The sequence below is a fragment of the Annulohypoxylon truncatum genome, assembly GCF_022578515.1.
Source record: "Annulohypoxylon truncatum strain CBS 140777 unplaced genomic scaffold F4807scaffold_1, whole genome shotgun sequence".
NCBI lineage: Eukaryota > Fungi > Ascomycota > Sordariomycetes > Xylariales > Hypoxylaceae > Annulohypoxylon > Annulohypoxylon truncatum.
Window position 1 is genome coordinate 659,861 of NW_025953787.1, and position 20,337 is coordinate 680,197.

The following is a 20,337-nucleotide window of genomic DNA, read 5'->3' on the forward strand; positions in this document are numbered from 1 at the left end:
TCATTTCTATTACCTGGTATCTACACGCCTCAGCCAAGTGAGTAGGTACTTACTCAAAGAGGTACCTAAGCGACTCATTCTGCCGGTGTCTTATTTTCTTTGACAGTGCCATAGAACACTATTGTTGTCCCTGAAATTTTCGAACAAAGAACTGATTGTATGAAAAATACTTGATACCAACTACCACCTAGGATAGTTGCAAATTATTGGATCAAAGAGTCAGGCGAAGATAAAACAATGGTGTTATGAGTTAAATTTAATTCTGGGTTATTGTTCACACCGACATTACCTTCAACTTGAGAGAAATACTACCAAATTATCATGTTCCAGGAAAAAAATAAGCAAGTGAAAGTGGCAGGCGGCATGGGCATTTTCTTCGGTTGCGGCCATCGCTTCATCGAAGCTACTGAGAACATCCCGATCCTTAGCAAAGAACTTGGAGATCGTCTACGATGCCCTCTTTGCGATACCCATAGATGCTTAGTATGTTCCGCTCCGTTTTCTGGCTGGCTGGATTCTTGCGGCTCTTGTCATAAATTTTGTGAGTTCGAGGCTGTAGCTGACGAAGCTATTTCCAGAGGCATCCACCAAATCCAACTTGAATTTGGGATTATATTGGTGCCCCGTGTTGGTAATGAGCCATCGCGAGTGTTGGATTGGCCTGAGTCTCTGTGCTTGGGGGTGGGATACGTAGAATTCGACGGGGAAACAGATGTTGGCGGTGAGATTTACGCCACTGAATCTATGGATTTGGAGTTGTTCGAAATTCTCAGACTCGATAAGCAAAGGCAATCGAATGTTGTTCTGTCAGGGCCTCTAAGAATGCAGATGCGAATAGTCAATACTGATAAAACTTGAAGTTCGCCAGATATGTTTTAAAGAGGACTACCTAGGTAGGTATTTCCAACTAGCTCGAATAAAATTCAGGATTACCTGCTTATTCCAAATCTGCTTGATCTATGTTACGAATGAATAGACTGTACCATTGAACCCCCTTGATATGGGCAGGGATGCTGAGTTTCTCGTCCACGGTGTGAATTCCCCCTAGACCTTCAGATTCACCATCCCAACTAGGACCATAGCGGAAAATATGCTTAGTTAAATCCCAATAATACCTCGTGTCAGTATTTCCGGTCGTGATACCCGGTGCCATTAGAAGCTTTTCGCCGTATATAGCTCGTGTAGTTCCTGAGAGTATTGCATATGGAGTCACAGCATCAACAGATGTTGGCGTGACTGGCGCAGGCTCTAATATCTGATGCGTGTTGAGAGTAATGGATAATGGAGACTCTGATTCATCATTGAAAGCGTGTACAGTAAGATTATACTTGCGAGCAACTTGTTGCGCCAATTTTGTCAATTTCACCTGAACATCAGCTGGACGTTCGCCAACGTTGACCCTGTGGTTGACAAGGACTCTGACACGTTCGGGGAGTGCGTTGACCTTAACACCCCCACTGATAACATCAGGTGCCACTGAAATAATGAAAGTCAGTATTTTCTTCTGTACTGAAGGTATTTAGGCCCAGGAAGATCGATTGGAATGATCTAACCCCTGAAACCGGCCTTGGGCAATAGTAAGAGCTTTCAATATTACATACCTGATGTTGTGAAGAGATACTTGACAATGTCACCGGACTTTGCCGCCTCCAGAGCGAGTTTATCCTTCTTGGAACAAGTTTGGCTGCCATGCGAAGGAAGAAGCTTTCTGAGCTTACTTGGGAACTCCGGGCTGTGAGCAGCACCGCATTGGAGAAGACTTAGAAACGGATTATCAGAGTATAATCTTGGCTCATAAGGATTCGCCTCAATCAGTGAAACCAATTCCGACATAACTCCTATCCCATTGTGAGCGGGAGGGACCGAGGAATGACCACCTGGCATGCGGACGATAATTTCGGCGTCTATGTAACCCTTTTCGCCAACTCCGGGGAGGGCAAACGTAGAACCCCAGACGGTTGACATACCAGCCCCCTCGTCGACGATGAGTGCCGCGCCATCTTTTCCGTAGCGGCTAGTTAATGCTTTGGAAAGATTTCCGGCGCCTTGAGCGCCTGATATTTCTTCGTCAAATCCGAAAGATAAAATCAAAGTCCTTGCTGGCTGGAAACCGGCATCTATAAGCAGCTCAACAGCTTCCATGATTCCGACGAGGTTGTTCTTGCAGTCGGAAGACCCTCGGCCCCAGATGTAGCGACCGTCGAAAAAGCCGCTGTATGGAGGATGCGTCCATTGCCCAACGGTCGATTCCGCGACGGGCACCACGTCTTGATGAGCCATCAAGACGGTAGGTTTTAGCTTCTCGTCGGATCCTTGCCAGGTATAAAGGAGACCATGAGTGTTGACTTTTTCAAGGCTCAATGTGCCATGAATAAGCGGAAATGTCTTCTCTAGGTAGGCGGCAAAATCAAACATGATATCCCATCGTTTATCTTCTCCTACAGGGCCCAAATCGTCGTAGGACTCAGAGGGAATCTGAATTGCGGCGGCCATGCGAGATACGGTTTCGTTCAGAAATTTAGGTGAAGCGATATAGTCATCCATCTTAGAGAGTGCAGGATTCCCCTTAGGGAAGAGAGGCTCAACCTGTTCGCATTTTGCCAAGATCTCCGAATCGTCATTCCGTAAGCGGGGAACAATGAAGGCGTCAAATACTGATATCTTGAGAAGTACACAGACAGCGGCAACTTGAACTAGCGAAGTCCATAGCGACCTCTGCCGAGAACTGGAGACGGTAGCCTGCGGATGAGGCAGAAGTTGCCCTTTTTCATACATCTTTCAATATGCTCCCGCGCGGAGAGAATTGAATGAAGAAGGAGAAGAGCATGGAAGATGATTCGATTTAATTCAAAGCCAAGATATTGGTCATCTACATGTAGGTATGATAAATCTTCTTATCATCGGTGACTAAGCATTTTCCAGTCAATTGCACTACTATTTAGGCAGCTCGAAGTTGCACCATAGGTACTAAGTAGCTTCTACTTTACCCCGCCACAGCGATATCTTAGGAGATTTCCGTAGATTTCGGAATTGAACTGTTTCGAGCATCGGGCATAGCAGAATTGATTACATAACAAACCCCAAACTTTAGACTAGGTACTTTCCAGGAAAGACACCGAAGGTATTGCGGCTCTCAATTGGCGTTGGGGTGCAATGTCTACCTACGTAGTACCTATATTCGAGATCCATATTCGCATTCCTTTTCGGAATAATATGATTTTCGAAGAATTTCAATCTGTTTTCAATGTGGCATAGGTAGTTAACAGGTAATGACCTAGATTTACCTATGACAAAGAAGCGCAGCTTGAAGCTCTTAAATTGAGTCTACAGAATGTATATAATAATATAGCTAGGTTAGGGGCCAATATCGACGAAAATTGCTGGAGCACTCTTACAGTTATCTTCCTAGGACCATGGAGATGTTGCAACAATTGTCTAAATAAATTTCTATCACATTGTCCGACGTCGGAGAGTGAAGCCCGTAGTGGAAATACGCACCACGCAATGCATTCTCCAGAATTTTGACAGGATTTCACCGTCAACTGGCACGATGATGTCTGATGTCTGATATCTGATGATGTTGAGCCTCGGTCTCGGTGACGTGCACCTATGAGCAGCTCTGTATGCAGACCAAGGCCCTTAAAGGTCCGAAGAAATGCAGTAAAGTGATACACTACCAATTTGGCGATGGCGATAGGCTGTTTTGGGGTTTATTAGGATTGATCGGCTGCCGCTAACCGAAACGGTGCTCGTACTTACCTGCTTACCAAACCATACTCCGTAGATGATCATCGGGCAATAATAGGAAACCTGCCCGTCTCATGACGGTGGAGACGTTGACACGACAGATACGGGTTCTTACAAAAACACGGCCCGAGGCTGCAGACCGAGGAGTATGAGAGCCGTCCAGCCGTCCAGCCGTCCACACTCCACAGCATAAAGCACCTCAAACATGTTAGTCATACTATACGTTTGAATATATCTGCCCGGTACCTTGCAATGTGATGTATCATTTCTGCCACGTTCTGCATGGATGTGGACGACAATTGGCCAGGCACCTGGTCCGCATGTACGTCACGTCTAATCCATGCGAATCTGCTTAGAGTACCGTCGTGCACGGACGGTGAGCCTTGCAGAAGAAGTCCGTGATTCGTTCGGCCGATGATGGGTATCAACCCGGCCGTGCTTTGGGAGAACCTAACGGGTATGCGAGAAGGGTACCTAATTCATACTAGGCACAGTGTAGGAGAACGTGAGGGGTAGATAATATTCGATATTATTTTTCATGGATTATTTACATTTTCTGGTATTCACTCTATCTAACTACCAGCTTTCCATATCCATCAAGCCATGCATATCACATATATTTTGCATTTTCTGCTACGTAGAGTCGATTGAAGATAGAACCTCTAACGTTACAGTCTTCTTTGAGTGCTTATGGACCTGCGAACTGGCGGCACGGGTTCACACCATCAGACTAACAGCCAATTATAATGCGCCTAGGGTGGTCGCCATGCTGTTTTTGGAATGCCAATTGAAAATTTAGCCAATTAGCTTTGAAGATCATATAGACAGTATCTGTATAGATCGAGAGTTATACAAAATCTATAAGAAAATTTGAAATTCTTGCTGGAACGACAGCTTGAAAACGACGTAGAGCTTTCTCGCGATCAACCATGTCTAAGTCCACCGTGACAGAGCCAGTACCCGCGTCAACCGCGAATGTCGGCCCTAGAACACGAGTTAGCGAATGTAACGGGTCCATATCTGGTTAGTGTTCCAAACTAATCCCGTCCATGATGGGGCGGTAAGCGAAGTTCTACAAGTCCTGAATAATCGCCTCGTCCATCGCGTCCCAAAATGGTCGAATCCTGCCCCTGGCTGCATCCTAAGCGTCTGCTTAGTTACGGAAGCGTAAATTACTAAGCTCATTTGCGAAACCAAAAAAGGGACCCACACTTGCTAGGATAGATGAGGATATTACGACTTCCCTATATTCCAACCTCGCACGTGCCTTGGCAGGAAGCATACCACTCCGGAGCGTTGAACGGCTCCCTATGAGAGTCTTCCATCAAACCGGGACGCTATCGAGGACATCTGGTTGATCAATGGGGTGATGTGTACACGCGAAAAGATACACGTATGACGCTAAAGAGATTACAAGGGCCCAGATGAAGGAATATCGTCCGTTGCTTTCAGCCTATGGAATAGTACTCGCCTTGCAGTTCTCTCCACCGCCTTGCAGACTGTCCCTATACTAAATTTTGTTAGACTGCATTCCTTCCCTCTACTGCATAGTGATATATAGGAAATCTTTGCAACTAATTAGTGGCGAGCTTCTTGCGGAATTTCCCTCCCGTCTATTCCCTCCTTCCAATGGGTTGTTCTAGTCTCGAAATTCAACACTTGCCGGTTCCAACCTTTCCATATTCCCAGGACAGTTGTCAATGATCTACCCCGTCCGCAGTATCCGGTCCAAGGATAAACAAGAACTATGAGGCTTAATCCATATCATCATACCATCATAAATTCTCTTTTCAAAGTGACCAAATGCAAGAATGACAATAGTCTGGTGGAGATGATATCCGTTTGGGTAGCTCAAGTTCGAGTGCCAATGGTATATACCATATATGCAGTGAGATTGGCATGCATATTGCAGACGATATATTATACCCAGGTAGGTAGGTTTACGCCACGCGAATGATCCCTGTATCCTAAACTCGTGGGGCTATTGTGGAAGCTCTAATTACTATAAAGAGAAGTTGGCCTAGTATCCCCAGAGCCGAATATCGACGCTAGACTGGGGCAATGGGTCCTAGAACAGTAGGCAACTCTGGTAGTACTAACCCAAGTCTTATTAGTATCTCATATGATCTATCATAGTCGAATTGCTGTTACATGGGGGCGGGGCTCGTTGTTTTTCCTTCTGATATTGTCGATGAAGTGAGAACATATTAGGGAGGGAGATTCCGCATGTTCTTGCAATATCCGGAATCCTCGAGGCTTTGGCATAAACCTGTATTCTAGGGGTACTCTTCTTAAAAGTTAACAACAATTTTTATCATTTTTATACCCATGATATCAGGTTAAACAACAACATAAGATGCCCTATATTGAAGAAAGAGATATTCTTACGGCTCTTAGTCAAGATGCCTCGATGCCTATTGCAATCGTGGGCGTCTCCGGCAGGTTTCCCGGAGATGCCACAACCCCAGGCAAACTCTGGGACATGGTGACTGCGAAGAAGAGCGCACGATCTGACGTTCCAGAGAATCGGTATAACATAGATGCCTTTTATCACCCTAGCGCCGATCACCAGGGAAGCACGAGTGCCAGGAGTGGCCATTTTTTGAAGGACGATGTTGCGGCCTTCGATGCCCCTTTCTTTAAGATAACGGCACAAGAAGCCCATGCTATGGACCCTCAACAAAGAATGGCACTGGAGCTGTCTTATGAAGCTTTAGAATCTGGTATGTCCCTTAACTTGACAGCTTGGTGTTGAATGTACTAACGATAAATTGCAGCTGGTGCTAGAATTGAAGACATCTCAGGGTCAGCGATGGGCTGTTACATGGCCTGCTGTGTTAGAGACTATGCTGCAATCCGTGCCATTGATCCAGATGATTACCCGTTAGTCTCCTGCCCCTACCAAGTTCTGCATATTATGACTAACCTAGATTTAGTCGATATGAAGCCAACGGTAGCATGGGCACTGCCATGATCGCCAATAGGATATCTTGGTATTTTGATATTAAAGGGCCGAGTATCAGTTTAGATACTGCTTGCTCGTCGTCTCTTGTGGCTCTACATCTAGCTTGCCAAAGCATTCGCACGGGGGAGACTAAATCAGTAAGTTGTCACGAGCTTCAATCCCCGAATCTACCTAGGTACGTTTACTGACGGCCATAGGCTCTTGTTGGTGCTACCAATTTGATATTAATGCCGCACACATCAAATCACTTAAGTACACTAAGCTTTTTAAGCCCAGACGGAAAGTCGATGGCATTTGACCATAGGGCAAATGGATAGTACGTATTCCCCTATTCCTAGTTCATTTGTTCTTAGTCATCATTTCCTATCCCTCCCCCTTTTTGAGATCTGGGTTCGTTTGAGATATCATTAGAAACGCATAACTGACTAGGATGTTTGAAGTTCTCGTGGAGAGGGCGTCTCTGTTATAGTCGTAAAATCGCTTGCCGATGCTCTTAGAGATCGCGATGTTATTCGTGCGGTTATCAGGGGCACATCGGTAACACAAGATGGAAGAACGCCAGGTTAGTCCGTCTGTGTGAATCGGATTCGACTTGATCTAACATTTTTATAGGGATTAATCTTCCTTCATCTGAGGCCCAAGAAGCTTTAATTAGAGCAGCTTATGCTAACGCTGGATTAAGCCCTGCGCAAACGGGGTTCTTTGAAGCTCATGGGCCGGGTACACCAGCTGGAGATCCTCTGGAAGCATCTGCGATTGGAGCCGTATTCGGGAAAACTCGAAAACCAAACGATCCCTTGTACGTTGGCTCTGTCAAGTCTAATATCGGACACTTAGAGGCAGGCGCTGGTATAGCCGGCCTCGTGAAATCCATATATGCCCTCGAAAAGGGGCAAATCCCTCCAAATATCTGGTTCGAGAAAGCGAACCCTAAACTGGAATTGGAGAAATGGAATTTGGCAGTGAGTTCCCATGACATTTGAACTTGGCTTCTTCTAATATTAATTCTTTCAAGGTACCTACCGAACTCCTTCCATGGCCTACGGATGGGTTGCGGAGAGCTAGTATCAACTCATTTGGGTACGGTGGGACTAATGCTCACTGTATCTTGGATGATGCTTATCACTATCTCCAGGATCGCGGACTTGCCGGGCGGCACAATACTGCGACAACGGTGCCGGGCCGCAGGATTGAGCATTCTGCAAGTGCGCTAATGTCGCCGATAACCGACACTTCGTTTATTAGCTCGGATGGTTCTGAAAATGCGAGCGTAAACGGAAGGGCATCTTCTGTTTCCGAGTTCACAGACTTTGATGAGAGTCCAGCCACCCCTCAGCTGCTGGTCTGGTCCTCGCACGAACAGAGTGGAATCAGTCGAACCGCAACAAGCCTCCAGTCTTACCTTAAAGAGCAGCCAAAGTCGCCAGTATACGAGATAACGTTCTTGAAACGACTGGCATATACCTTATCCAGCCGGCGTAGCAAGCTGTCGTGGTCGTCGTTTATCGTGGCATCCAACGTGGACGAAGCGATAAAAGCTCTTGATATCGCGAATAAACCTCTGAGGCCCACTCTGAATCTTTCGGCGGTGTTCGTATTCACGGGCCAAGGCGCCCAATGGTTTGGGATGGGTCGTCAACTTCGCGCATACAGAACATACAACAACAGTTTAATAGAGGCAACGGCTCATCTCAAGTCACTTGGATGCGAATGGGACTTGTTGGAAGAGCTCGACGCTTCGGAAGCCGATTCGCGCATCAATGAGCCTCAGATCAGCCAACCTGCGTGCACTGCAGTCCAAGTAGCGCTAGTCGATCTTATTAAGGAATGGGGAATACTCCCATCCGTAACCGTCGGCCACTCTAGTGGGGAAATAGGCGCTGCCTACGCTAAGGGGGCTATTTCACGTCAGTCCGCATGGACAATTGCGTACCATCGAGGGCGCCTATCTGCTGGGCTGTCAACACCAGGGGCTATGCTCGCCGCTGCAATGGGTGAGGATGAGGCTCAGACTTATATCGACAAGGTCACTGTATCACCAAAACCGGTGGTTGCTTGCATTAACAGTCCTATCAGCGTTACAATATCTGGTAGTGTAGATGCCATCGACGAAGTCCAAAAGTTGATAGGCACTCAGGCGTGGTGCAGAAAACTCCTAGTCAAGACAGCGTATCACAGTCCCTTTATGCAGGAGCTCGCCGAACCATATCTCCAGTCCCTCGAAGGCATCCAAGCCGACCCAAGCACGAGCGCAGGAGTTCGCATGTTCTCATCAGTCACAGGAGAAGAAATTAGCGATGAAGCGTTGAGAAACCCTCAGTACTGGGTGGATAACATGGTTTGCTCCGTCAAGTTCAACCATGCGGTTAAGGCAATTCTGAACTCTCCAGAACTCCTCGACAAGTCAATCGTGATGGTAGAGATCGGGCCTCACGGCGCATTACAAGGCCCAATTAAACAGATCCTACAAGCACAAGAGGGGAAGAAGCAGGACGTCCATGCGCTCGGTCTTTTAACACGAAAACAAGATGCTATCCACACTACACTCACCGCCGCTGGTGCTCTTTACCAAAGAGGGTTTTCGGTTGATATCACCAAGGCGAATCATCTCGATCCTACAGAGGAGCTCCCCACCCACCTAGTAGATTTGCCACCATTCGCGTGGAACCACAACTCGAAGTATTGGTACGAGACAGCCCTTTCGGCGGCCTACCGGAACCGAAAGTTGCCCAAACATGATCTGCTCGGTGTGAGATATGAATTCTCTAACGATAACGAGCCGTGCTGGCGTAATTACCTCCGTCTCTCCGAGGTCCCCTGGCTCAGGCATTATGTGGTCCAGGGCAAGCCGATTCTCTCCTTTTCGGGTGTACTAGCCATGGTTATCGAAGCTCTTCGTCAGACCTCCGAACCAACCAAGACGATAGAAGCTTTCCAGTTACGCGATGTTTTTCCCGGGGCGCCTCTTGTTCTAAGCGAAGCCGAGGACAGTCCTGTTGAGACCAAGCTGCAGCTACGACCTTGGCGATTGGCATCGAGATCCTTGACGACATATTGGAAGGAGTTCACTCTGTCTAGCCGCAATCGGCAAGGCGACTGGACGCAACATAGCACAGGTCTTATCAAGTTGAAGTATGCCGCGGAAGACAAAACCTCAGGTTTCATAGATGAAGAGGCATCGATAGCTGAGAGTTATCGCGCCGAGTACTCGCGTATATTAGCTCTACCATTGGAGGACCGCAGCACAGCAAACTTTTATGAGAAGGTATGTTGAAAATATGCGTCTCGGGATTTGACTAACGGAAGAATAGTTCACCAAGCTCGGAATGCAATGGGGCCCAACATATCAGACGTTGGTGGACTCGCAAGCTGCAGGTACCACTATCTGCAGCACGCTGCAGATCCCCGACACGAAATCGATCATGCCTAAGAACATCGAGTCTCGGCACATTGTCCATCCGGCAACACTTGATGGCGCATTCCAGATGCTGATGGCCTGCGACGGAGTAGTCAAGCCTACAGTCGCTAAGTACATCGAAAGAATCCAAATCTCAGCCAAGCTGCCGACCCTGGAAGGCACTCGCCTTAAGGGGTTCGCTGACATCAAGGAGAGACGCTTTGACGGAACTAATGGCACGGTCGTGATCTCAGACGAGAAATGGCAAGAGCCCCTGATCATCTTCGAAGGGCTGAAATCGACAGACTTCGCTGCTGAGACGGAATCCACCGAGGACACCGAGGCTCAGATTAAGGCCCTAAAGAAACTGGGTGCCTACCCGACATGGGATATTGATGTCGAAAACTCGGTTGACGCTACTGTGGGTCTGCTCAAGAAGACCTGCGCTGGCGCACCTCAGACCGAGTATTCGGTGGTCTATGACCTCGAATGGGCGGCTTACATCGTGTGCAAGAGAGCCATCCAACGTTTCAGCGTAGGCGACATCGAGAAGATGGCACCCCACTATCGGATCTACTATAATTACATGAAGAGGCAATACGAACTCGCCAAGGCAGGAAAGTTGCCTTGTCAGTCTCCCGAATGGGCTTCAGCGAGTGAGACTGTTGAGAATGAGGTCCTAGCTCGAGTTTCTAAAGCAAGTCTAGAAGGAGAGATGATGTGCCGCATCAACGACAATATCTCTAGCATGATGCTAGGCGAGGTAGAAGCATGGGAGGTGATGAGCCGTGATAACCTGTTGAACAATATGTACCGCTACGGTCTCTCCGACGAACGCACGCCCGCAATCCAGTGTGAGTATATCAAGCGTCTATCACACAAGAGACCTCTCCGCATCCTCGAGGTCGGTGCCGGTACGGGAAGCGCCACGAGTCGAATCCTGTCTAGTCTCGGGCCCAACTTCGCGGGTCGATTACAGAAATACACATATACCGATATCAGCGGCGTCTTCTTCGAGGCAGCCAGCGAAGAGTTCAAAGAGTATAGCTCGATGATGGACTTTAAGGTCCTAGATATCGAGAAAGACCCATCGCAACAAGGTCTGGAGGAAGGATCTTACGACCTCGTGGTTGCCTTCCAGGTCCTTCACGCGACGTCGTCCATTGGGACGACTTTGGCGAATTGTAGGAAGCTACTAAAGCCGTAAGTAACCAAGATCACACTGTAATTTTCGAAAAGCCTGCTGACATTGAATTTTCTAGGGGCGGACATCTCATTGTTACAGAACTAACAAACAAGATCGCCAGACGGTCAGTGGTGTTTGGAGTTCTCTCCGGTTGGTGGCTAGGTGAAGACGACGGTCGGCAATGGGGCCCAGAACTCTCTGAAGAGGAATGGGACGCTCGTCTGCGCGCACAGGGATTTACGGGCGTCGATTGGTGTTTCCGCGACCGCGAGGACGCCGGTCATTCGTCGTCTATCATGGCATCAAGCGTCCCTTACGAGTCTAAAGGCGAATTGCCTAGCAAGATAGTGATCGTTAAATCACCAACAGAGAGTAACCAGTCGAAATCGATGGTCAGTGGGCTCTTGAGCGGACTCGCCGAAAACGGGGCTTTTGTTAAGCAGATGTCGCTTCTCGATGTTACCAAAGCTGACTTGACCGCAACGCGATGCATCGCAACCTTCGAACTCGACAAGCCGTTATTGAGTTCAATCAACGCCGATGAATACGATGCTCTAAAGCACATGGTCCTCCATTCCGAGGGTACCCTATGGCTAACTAGGGGTGGCACATCCATGGATACGCGCGAGCCAGAGCTAAACATGATCGCAGGATTCGCGCGAACGATCCGTGGCGAAGCTCCAGAAGTCAAGTTTACGACGTTGGATCTCGACCCAGACGTCCCTTGCGACCAACCACAAGTGACCCAGACAATATTGAAGGTACTCCGCTTGCAAGGAGATGAGCACAATGCCGACCACGAGTTTTCCGAGAGGAATGGTGCCCTTAACATTCTGCGCATAAGTCCTGATGAGGCCCTAAGCAGAATATTGAGCCCGGCCGAAATTCGAGAGGATCAGTTGGCGATGCAGCCAATTAAGCAGCCCGGCCGACCACTAAAGCTTGACCTCAAGGCTACGGGAGAACTCGATAGTTTCTACTTCAACGATGACGACGACTATATTAAGCCCCTAGGCGACCAAGAAGTCGAAATTGAGGTGAAGGCTGTCGGATTAGACCCTTATGATATGGCCGTCGCACTAGGCCAGCTCTGGGACCCTAACCTTGGCGTCGAATGCAGTGGTGTCGTAACCAGAATGGGCAAAGGTGTCACTGAGTTTAGCGTAGGAGATCGAGTGATGACATGCGCCATGGGTTGGTATAAGACGTTCATTCGAAACACGCAGGACATGTTCCAAAGGTTACCGAACACAATGTCCTTCGAAGAGGGCGCAACTATGATGATCTCCTATGGCACTGCGGTCTATAGCATATTTAATGTTGCCAGGCTCCAAGCGGGAGAGACTGTGCTGATCCACTCGGCATCAGACTGCTTAGGCCAAGCTGCCATCAGTGCAGCCCAGCACGTTGGCGCTGAGATCATCGCTACCGTTTCTTCGGAAGCAGAGAAGCAGTTCCTCGTCGAGCACTATCACATTCCTGGAGACCACATCTTCAGTAATAAAGACAATGGTTTCGTGCAAGGGATCAAGCGGATAACGAATGGCTTGGGCGTTCAGGCGATCCTTAATTCGTTGACTGGGGAGTTGCTAAGGGAAACTTGGCATTGTATCGCACCATTCGGTCGATTCATCGAACTCGGAATGAAAGATATCAGTAAGTAATCCCTCCCAATCCCATAATACCGCCTGGCTAACGTCAGAAAACAGGGAGTAACACGGGTCTGGACATGGTGCCTTTCGCAAACAACGCAATTTTCGCCGGTGTGAATCTCTTAACCATGTACCGAACGAACCGTCCACTATTCAGCAAAGTGATGGCCGATGTCTTCCGATACTACAAGAAAGGTGTCATCAAACTCGTGAATCCGCTACATGTTTTCAAGTTCTCAGAGGTTTCCGAAGCATTCAGGATGCTGCAGGCAAGAAAACACGGAGGCAAGGTCGTTCTTCAAGTTGTCGACGATGATAAAGTGCCGGTGGGTTAAGTCCTGATAAGATGCTCTTCCAGTATAAAGTGCTAATTAGAACCTAGACGACTCATCCAAAGCCAGTTGAGATCCAACTTCGCTCCGATGCTACTTACATCATCCCAGGTGGAATGGGCGGTCTCGGTCGATCGTTGATGAGGTGGATGGCTGCAAAAGGAGCTCGCAATTTAGTCGCCACGTCTCGCTCCGGTGCCAAGGATCCCCGAGCACAACAATTACTCAAAGATCTTTCCGAGCTCGGGGTCAAGGCCAAAGCATTTGCGGCAGACGTTGGTTGCATGGAGCAATGCCAAACAGTTCTTGAAGAAATAGCAAAGGAGGGATTCCCGCCGATACGCGGGGCTGTCATTATGGCTATGAATGTCCAGGTAAGAATCAATCGATGAGTTGTTACGTGGGAGAAGCACTAATATGAAATCAAAAGGACTCGATGTTCGAGACTATGGGATTCGACGCTTGGTGGGCAGCCTTAAGACCCAAATATAAGGTGACATGGAATATGCACAACATGTTGCCTAAGGACCTTGATTTCTTCATAACTATGTCGTCGGCGGCGGGCCAGATTGGCTCGATAGCGCAGAGCAACTACAATGCTGGTAAGTTGTCTATGTTAACAGGAAGTATGTGTTCTCGACGCTAATAGCAAAAAGGCAATACCTATCAAGATGCTGTGGTGCATTACCGCCGAGCCCAAGGCTTGAAAGCAACAAGCATCGACCTTGGCTGGATGGGTGAGATCGGATTCGTCTCAGAGCAGGGGAAGGTGCCAGAGATAGTGCGCGCCGGCGCGCCTCAACTCACGGCGAAGCAATTCCTCGCCATAATTGAAGCGGCCATGGCAGACCAAGTTAAAGCGCAGCCGGTTCTTGGTCTCGCTAGCGGTGGATTGGTCAAGGCCAATGGTGATGACGACCCTTACTGGTTTACGGATGCACGCTTCGCTCCGCTAAGTGTGTACGACACACAATTACAGAATGCTGCCGGTCCGAAAGACCACGCGAAGAGTACGGCGGCCGCGGATTTCGCAAGTATACTTGGGGCCGCGGCGAGCTTAGACGACGCAAAAGGTGCCGTCTGCTCGGCCTTGATGGGCAAGCTTGCGAAGAGCTTGATGATGGAGCTTGAGGATCTCGATAGTGCCCGACCGATCAACACGTATGGAGTGGACAGTCTCGTCGCTGTCGATATTAGAGCTTGGGCACTTAAGGAGTTGCAGAGTGTGGTACATGTTTCCGAGATTTTGCGCAATGTTCCAATGGTGGAGTTGGCTGGCCTCATTGCGTCGAAGTCGAAGCTTTTGCCGGAAACGCTGCGGGGCAGTCCATCCGCGCAAGCATAGATGGTTTCTAATGAAGATAGATGTAAGGATACGATTTACGCAAACGACACGTTGTCTTACGATTTGGGTTAGGATCTTTGATAAGGAGTTAGTTTGGCTATATACCTATTCGTTAGAAGCAATACATTTCGTTGAATATGATAGTTGACTTACTTACTATTACCTCATCTCAGCTGTGATAAGATATTGGCGATCTCATCAGCGTCGACATCTTCCATCTCCGTATTCGAGAGACAGGCTGAGTGAACAAAGGTTGACTGTTCCTTCTCATTTAGATTGAGTCGTTGTGAAATCTCTCTCGCGTTATGCTTCCTAATGCCACCGCCAACGATAATCTCGATACCACGTGTTTCGGCTTTTGTGATAATCTTGTCCAGCATAACAACATTATTCACTGCATGTCCAATGCCGCCCGATGTAAGTATGGCATCAAAGCCGCAGATTGCTAGATGGTTAAGTCCCGTCTCCCACGCGTAGCGCGCATCAATATCAGATCCGTCATCATCACAGCTTACTATTTCGTCAAAAGCTCGGTGAAAAACAACCTTGAAAGGGCGTGCTGCTTCAACAAGACGGACGCATCTATCCATATCGACCCAACACCTATCTTCATCAACCCAGCATTTATCATTACGTTGAGAATCTTCTTTCAATATGCCAAACACAAATCCATCACCGCGTCCCTCATTCAGCAAGCCTGTTTCTTTGAATTTTTGGATGTCGGCCTCCATCTGGCCAAACTCCTCATCGGAATAGACGAAATCGCGCATATCCTTTTCAGATGGCGGGCCTCGCGGCCTTATCATAATGCGTACGGGAACGGGGAGTTGTGCTACGCGTTCAAGATCCTCAAGCGAAGGTGTTAGGCCTCCGTCGGAATATGAACCCTTCGCGTTAAGCTCGATACGCGATGCACCTAACTCGACAGCTTTTGAAGCAGCAGTGCCGCCGAAGACGGGTATTTCAAGGCCGATTCCCATCTGAGTCTGGAATAATCGTAAACTTCTTTAAACTCGGGATGTTTTGCTTTGTGGATACGAGATGGCTTTGAGCACTTTAACAATGGTTCTCCAAAAAAAAGCATGAGGAAAGAGGAAGCGTTCGTAGGGGGATATGTTAGGTGCACCTTCTTGGCGGATGGCAGCCCTGCTATCGATAACGACAGTCAGGGATACATATCCTTATTTTATGCCTGTCCTCCGAAGTAGGATAGATCCTTTCATGAAGTCAACGTCATTTTGCTATGTAATTTTTTTATATTTTTTTTATATCTGAAGTAACAACGCAAATTATCATCGATACATTTTTTTTTATGTTTGTGATATGTTTTCATGGCATCGCATATCTTTTATGGTGAAGCCTCACAAATCACCGCAAATAGTTAATTTCCTACCGTTGGGTGAGGTCTCGATGAATCGACCGGTAGTACAGCACCATGGCGCCACGTCCTAGACATTAGGACCCGTTCCTGCGTAGTAATCTCCTCCACTCACGTCTTCATCGTTGGGACCCTCGCCATGCCAGTTCATAAACTTTCCCTTATGATAGTCCTGGTAAGTCATGGTGCGGTAGCCCACATCAGGCTTGACTTCCGCTTCAGTCTCTTCATCGTCGTCGCCAGATTCTTCCGCATTTTCATCGTCATCAACATCCTCATAAGGAGCGTCGTTCTCGTCATCTTCTACGAAGAGGGTGCTCTCAACTGATTGGTTGCTGGCAGGTTGGGTAAGAGCGGAGGATTCGGATGCGACGGACGAGTAGATACTGGACATTGCCTCGGGACTAGAATATCCCTGGAATTGGTATCCGGCAGAAAGCTCCCGCTGCGGATTACGTAAGCTGGCGAATGAACTTGCGCTAGGTTCTCGGCCGAGAGTTGTTGCCTGGGAAAAAGCAACTGACGGAGTAGAAGCTGGTTCAGGTACCAACGCTCCCATCCCAGAGCCCTCGGGATACTGGTGATGAGTTGCATATCCAGTTGCGGAGGTCTTCTGGGACTTGGAGGGCATTTGTGGCGATTGCTTCTCAGGAATAGAACGCTTTCCCATCTGATAGCCCCAAACAACCTCTTCGGGTTTTTTATTGCCGGATTCTGGCGACAGAGGAGTCCGAGGTTGGTATTGATGGTACGAAGCGGCGCCATAAGGGGATACCATCGACGGGCTCACCATGTTCCAACCTAAGGGGACACCTTGCTGATTGACGTAATGCAGACCGTCATAAGAAGGGCTCGTCAATGGTGAAGGGGGTAGCATACGAGTAGCTGCTGAGGCAAGAGGAGCAAGTGGGGCAAGGGGGCGAAGAGCTTGGCTTGACCGAAAAGCCCGACGATCAAATAGACTTGGGCGCGGGAGTGAAAGCGGTCGGGGGTCAGGTAAGTCCATCTCACGCAGAGTTGGTAGTGACGCCAACTCAGTAGGAGCGCCGTTCTCCTTGTCCTCTTGTGGACCATCCATACTGTCAGTGGGGCTGGAAGGGGGAGCTGCTTTACGAGCGCGACGTTTTTTCACCTCCCGACGGGGACGAGTTGCACGAGGATTGACAACCTCGCGTTCAGGGCCTCAAATTACTTGTCAGTACCTACCTAGTATAGATTTTGGAATGATAGTCTATTAGAACATACCAACTTTGCGCAAGTACTCGTTGACATACGCAGCTGCATTTGGTGATCGTCGCTCACCCTCGATGTTCTGGAAGTAATGCTCGACTAATCCGAATCTCATCAGCATTATTCGAGTGGATATGATTAGGTTGAACAGCGTTTCCGGTCAGGTGGATGTGTATGGGACGAGGATTACTTACATAACATGGTACTTGTGTACTTTCGACGAACCTGACCGAGGCGTTCCATAGCACGATGCATTTCGTAGGCAAGCTGGTCCCATGTCTTCTCGGGATTGGCCTTATCAATACCAGCTCGCTTAGAAGAGTGGGCGACGGCAGTTCGCCAGAAGTACCTCTCTTCGAGGTCGGACCACACCTTGCCTACCATCGTGATGATTGATGCAACGTGATTAGTCGAGGTAGCGTCGCTCGTGATGTCTATGATGATTGAGACTATAAACTCTCAAGAGTCTCAGGTAGTAAAGATAATAAGAAGGTAAAGAATGAAGGGAGAAGATGAATGAGTGATCGAGACGGCAGAGAGAAAGTAAGAGGAAGGTTTGAAGGATAGAATATGTGTCGGGGGTTTAAATAATTTGCGTATGACCTGAAGAGCTAGGTCTTTCCTTCAATGCTGCGTGCGAATTAGATCATTACTGGAAGTAATGAAGAGTCAAGGAAAAAGCATAAAAATCAGACGGCCATGATTGAGTGGTAACACGGTCTAGAACCTCTTAAGCATTCATGCCATGATCTGGTGGATATAGATGTATTGAACATCACTAGCTCTTTCGTCCAATGCCTCCATTTCCATTATCTGTGCGGGGAATAAAGTGATTCCTCCTGATCTAATTGAGTAGCACTAACCCTCTTATGTAAAGGATTACGGCATGACTTCTCGTGAGAAGCGTGCCTTGAAGTGTATAGGTGTACATAAGACACCAAAGGGGACCAGTAATATTCCTCATCTTGACCTCTGTTGTGGGGATATCATGAACCAGGATACAGTATAGGCAACTGCGGGGGGCTCATATGCAGGTACGTGTATTTGACGTGAAGCTATAGAGATAAATACACGTATAGCGTAAAAGTCATGATCACCTCTATGCCCGAGCTTACAGTTAATTTCCAGGGAGAGGTTGAGAACAGTTCATCTGATAAACGTTCCTTCCCTCTACTAGGGTCACGAATATAACTACTCCTCTCTATTGGACAGGCTGATCCACAAACTCACACATGATAAGCTTAAATTCTCTTGGGGCAAGGTAGTTGAGCTTTAGCTCATAAGCCTATGGAGATATTTCGCCATTAGCGTCATTAGTATGTATTTGAATGTATCAAGCCAATATGCATACGTTGTAAATTTGCGCAGTACTGGTGCTCTGGGAAAGAGCATTATTGAGTATGTAGATATCGAAACTAATAGAATATTCTAATTACTGAAAATAACTACGCTAGTCCATCTTGATAATAAACAGTGAGTTTCTGTTGGAGGACTAATTATTTTCAATGTAGGAAGAAGTAATGAATCACATAAAAGGGTCGGTTCGAGGTATCTAGGTAAGTAGGTTAGTTGGTCGTGTTCAGGACTTCCCAACAGGCACCAGGTAAGATCAGATGAATACTCGTGGCTCACATGTTCAGTGTGTTCCCACAAACTGCAGAAAGCTTGCATACCTACATATATCACTACCAAGAACAGAAACTGGCGGGACATGTCTACAATCGGTTTTACAAACCTGAGTTTCCCTTAGTCAGGCAATTCCCGGTCAGAGGTGTGATAAGGGATCATAACCGCATTCCGCAAGGCCGGCTGTGAAGAACTTGCCTAGGTAGGCATCTTTAATAAATGACAAGCATAGTTAGTTCGCATGATTTAAGTGTATATTAAAGAAGATAGGAATAAAAATGCTCTAGTGGTCGTGGTATTCTTTTCGTCATGTAAACTTCCACGCCAGTTCAAGGGACCTTGACTGTATTTGGTGACTTCACCCTACAAATTGGCATGATAGTTACTCAAATGGACTCCGTGGATCATCGGCTCGATAGCCACGTTTCATAAGGAACGGTTCGAGGCGTTGCTCGAGCTTAGAAAACTGCAAGGTACCTATGCTTAGTAGAGAAATATGATGTAAGCATGGGCGAGAGCGACATACCACGCTTTTCTCGTTCAATGGCTTCACGCCGTCCTTGATCCATAAACCCCAGCTACCCATCATATTGGCCAGCATCATATCGGTCATTAGACGATCCCCGACTACTGCAATCTGACTAGGATGGGTTACTCCAACTTCAGGATGGGCTTTAAAATGAGCCATAATTTCATCACCACAGCCTGGCTTCTTCACTCTATGGGCTAACACCGAAATTCCGGTTGCCGCCTCAAGCTCCTTTGCCAGGCGACCATCACGATCATAAGTGGTGGCTCCAGCAGTATTGGATACGATTAGGAGACGATGGTTAGGATACTCTTTCTTCAGCAGCCGGAAACGCTCCTATTGACGGATAAGCATATGCTAGATATAGTATCGGGAAGACAATGGAAAATATCATATTCAAACATGCGATTTGATGTGTGACAGACACTTACAACATAAGCGGGGAAAATCTCATTAGTGTTGGGATAGGCAAAACAGTCATCCTTGTCCAGTATCACTGCTCTGATGTCTACTTTCCTGCCTTGGCGCTCAAAAACTTTCTCAAATGGACTTGGTATCTCATTGAAGGTAGAGACTGTTGAGTGGGGAAGACATAATGATGGCTTTGCGAGGAGCTTGAAGACGTTGATGGTTCCAGATAAGTTGAGGTTCATCATAACGGTTGGACCTCCATATATCGAAAATCGTGCTACCAACCTTCACCGAAAAGAGATAAGTAGGAAAAAGAAGAATGGGATTACCTATGATATAAAAGTATAGGTATTTATTATCATTTTGGCCCCGTAACCAATTAAATCCGTGTAGCAGGTGCTCTGGCAGTTCTCGCAGTCTTAGATGTTAAAATCTCCGTAGTTGCTACGGGCGTCGTTACATAAGCTTGCGGCTACAGGTACGGGCAGTACGGGGCAACTAGGGCCGGCGCTATCCCCTGTCACAGATCGGCGGGAAGC

General features: G+C 47.7%; 7 protein-coding genes across 7 annotated transcripts; 2 read left to right on the plus strand and 5 right to left on the minus strand.

The window, feature by feature from the left end:
- The first annotated feature begins 212 nt into the window (after nt 1-212).
- On the plus strand, nt 213-990 carry F4807DRAFT_6822 (uncharacterized protein). The gene has a single exon (XM_048003340.1). The coding sequence runs from the start codon at nt 322-324 to the stop codon at nt 856-858; it is 537 nt and encodes a 178-aa protein (XP_047859230.1). The 5' UTR covers nt 213-321; the 3' UTR covers nt 859-990.
- F4807DRAFT_6807 (carboxypeptidase S) lies at nt 898-2,895 on the minus strand. Its single transcript, XM_048003337.1, has 2 exons — nt 1,602-2,895; nt 898-1,476 (listed from the first exon to the last, which is right to left on the minus strand). Exons 1-2 carry the CDS (start codon nt 2,773-2,775, stop codon nt 938-940), a joined length of 1,713 nt encoding a protein of 570 aa, XP_047859231.1. The 5' UTR covers nt 2,776-2,895; the 3' UTR covers nt 898-937.
- Nucleotides 2,896-6,103: 3,208 nt separating this feature from the next.
- Nucleotides 6,104-14,624, plus strand: F4807DRAFT_455163 (uncharacterized protein; the record flags this gene model as incomplete). The annotated part of the gene is made up of 13 exons (XM_048000668.1): nt 6,104-6,470; nt 6,525-6,630; nt 6,684-6,849; nt 6,910-7,028; nt 7,153-7,274; nt 7,325-7,674; nt 7,728-9,977; nt 10,024-11,312; nt 11,372-12,951; nt 13,005-13,273; nt 13,330-13,653; nt 13,710-13,881; nt 13,936-14,624. The coding sequence occupies 13 exons, from the start codon at nt 6,104-6,106 to the stop codon at nt 14,622-14,624; spliced, it is 7,803 nt and encodes a 2,600-aa protein (XP_047859232.1).
- Nucleotides 14,164-15,833, minus strand: F4807DRAFT_6851 (uncharacterized protein). The gene is made up of 3 exons (XM_048003346.1): nt 14,788-15,833; nt 14,512-14,631; nt 14,164-14,463 (listed from the first exon to the last, which is right to left on the minus strand). The coding sequence occupies exon 1, from the start codon at nt 15,602-15,604 to the stop codon at nt 14,789-14,791; it is 816 nt and encodes a 271-aa protein (XP_047859233.1). The 5' UTR covers nt 15,605-15,833; the 3' UTR covers nt 14,164-14,463; nt 14,512-14,631; nt 14,788.
- A 239-nt stretch (nt 15,834-16,072) lies between these two features.
- F4807DRAFT_455165 (uncharacterized protein) lies at nt 16,073-17,616 on the minus strand (the record flags this gene model as incomplete). Its single annotated transcript, XM_048000669.1, has 3 exons — nt 16,073-17,184; nt 17,248-17,331; nt 17,427-17,616. 3 exons carry the CDS (start codon nt 17,614-17,616, stop codon nt 16,073-16,075), a joined length of 1,386 nt encoding a protein of 461 aa, XP_047859234.1.
- Nucleotides 17,617-18,640: 1,024 nt separating this feature from the next.
- Nucleotides 18,641-19,137, minus strand: F4807DRAFT_404343 (uncharacterized protein; the record flags this gene model as incomplete). The annotated part of the gene is made up of 1 exon (XM_047996104.1): nt 18,641-19,137. A coding segment is annotated over exon 1 (281 nt), but the record flags the coding sequence as incomplete, so codon positions are not given.
- On the minus strand, nt 19,065-20,254 carry F4807DRAFT_7006 (HAD-superfamily phosphatase). Its single transcript, XM_048003366.1, has 3 exons — nt 19,819-20,254; nt 19,385-19,723; nt 19,065-19,324 (listed from the first exon to the last, which is right to left on the minus strand). Exons 1-3 carry the CDS (start codon nt 20,041-20,043, stop codon nt 19,241-19,243), a joined length of 648 nt encoding a protein of 215 aa, XP_047859236.1. The 5' UTR covers nt 20,044-20,254; the 3' UTR covers nt 19,065-19,240.
- Between the last annotated feature and the right edge of the window lie 83 nt (nt 20,255-20,337).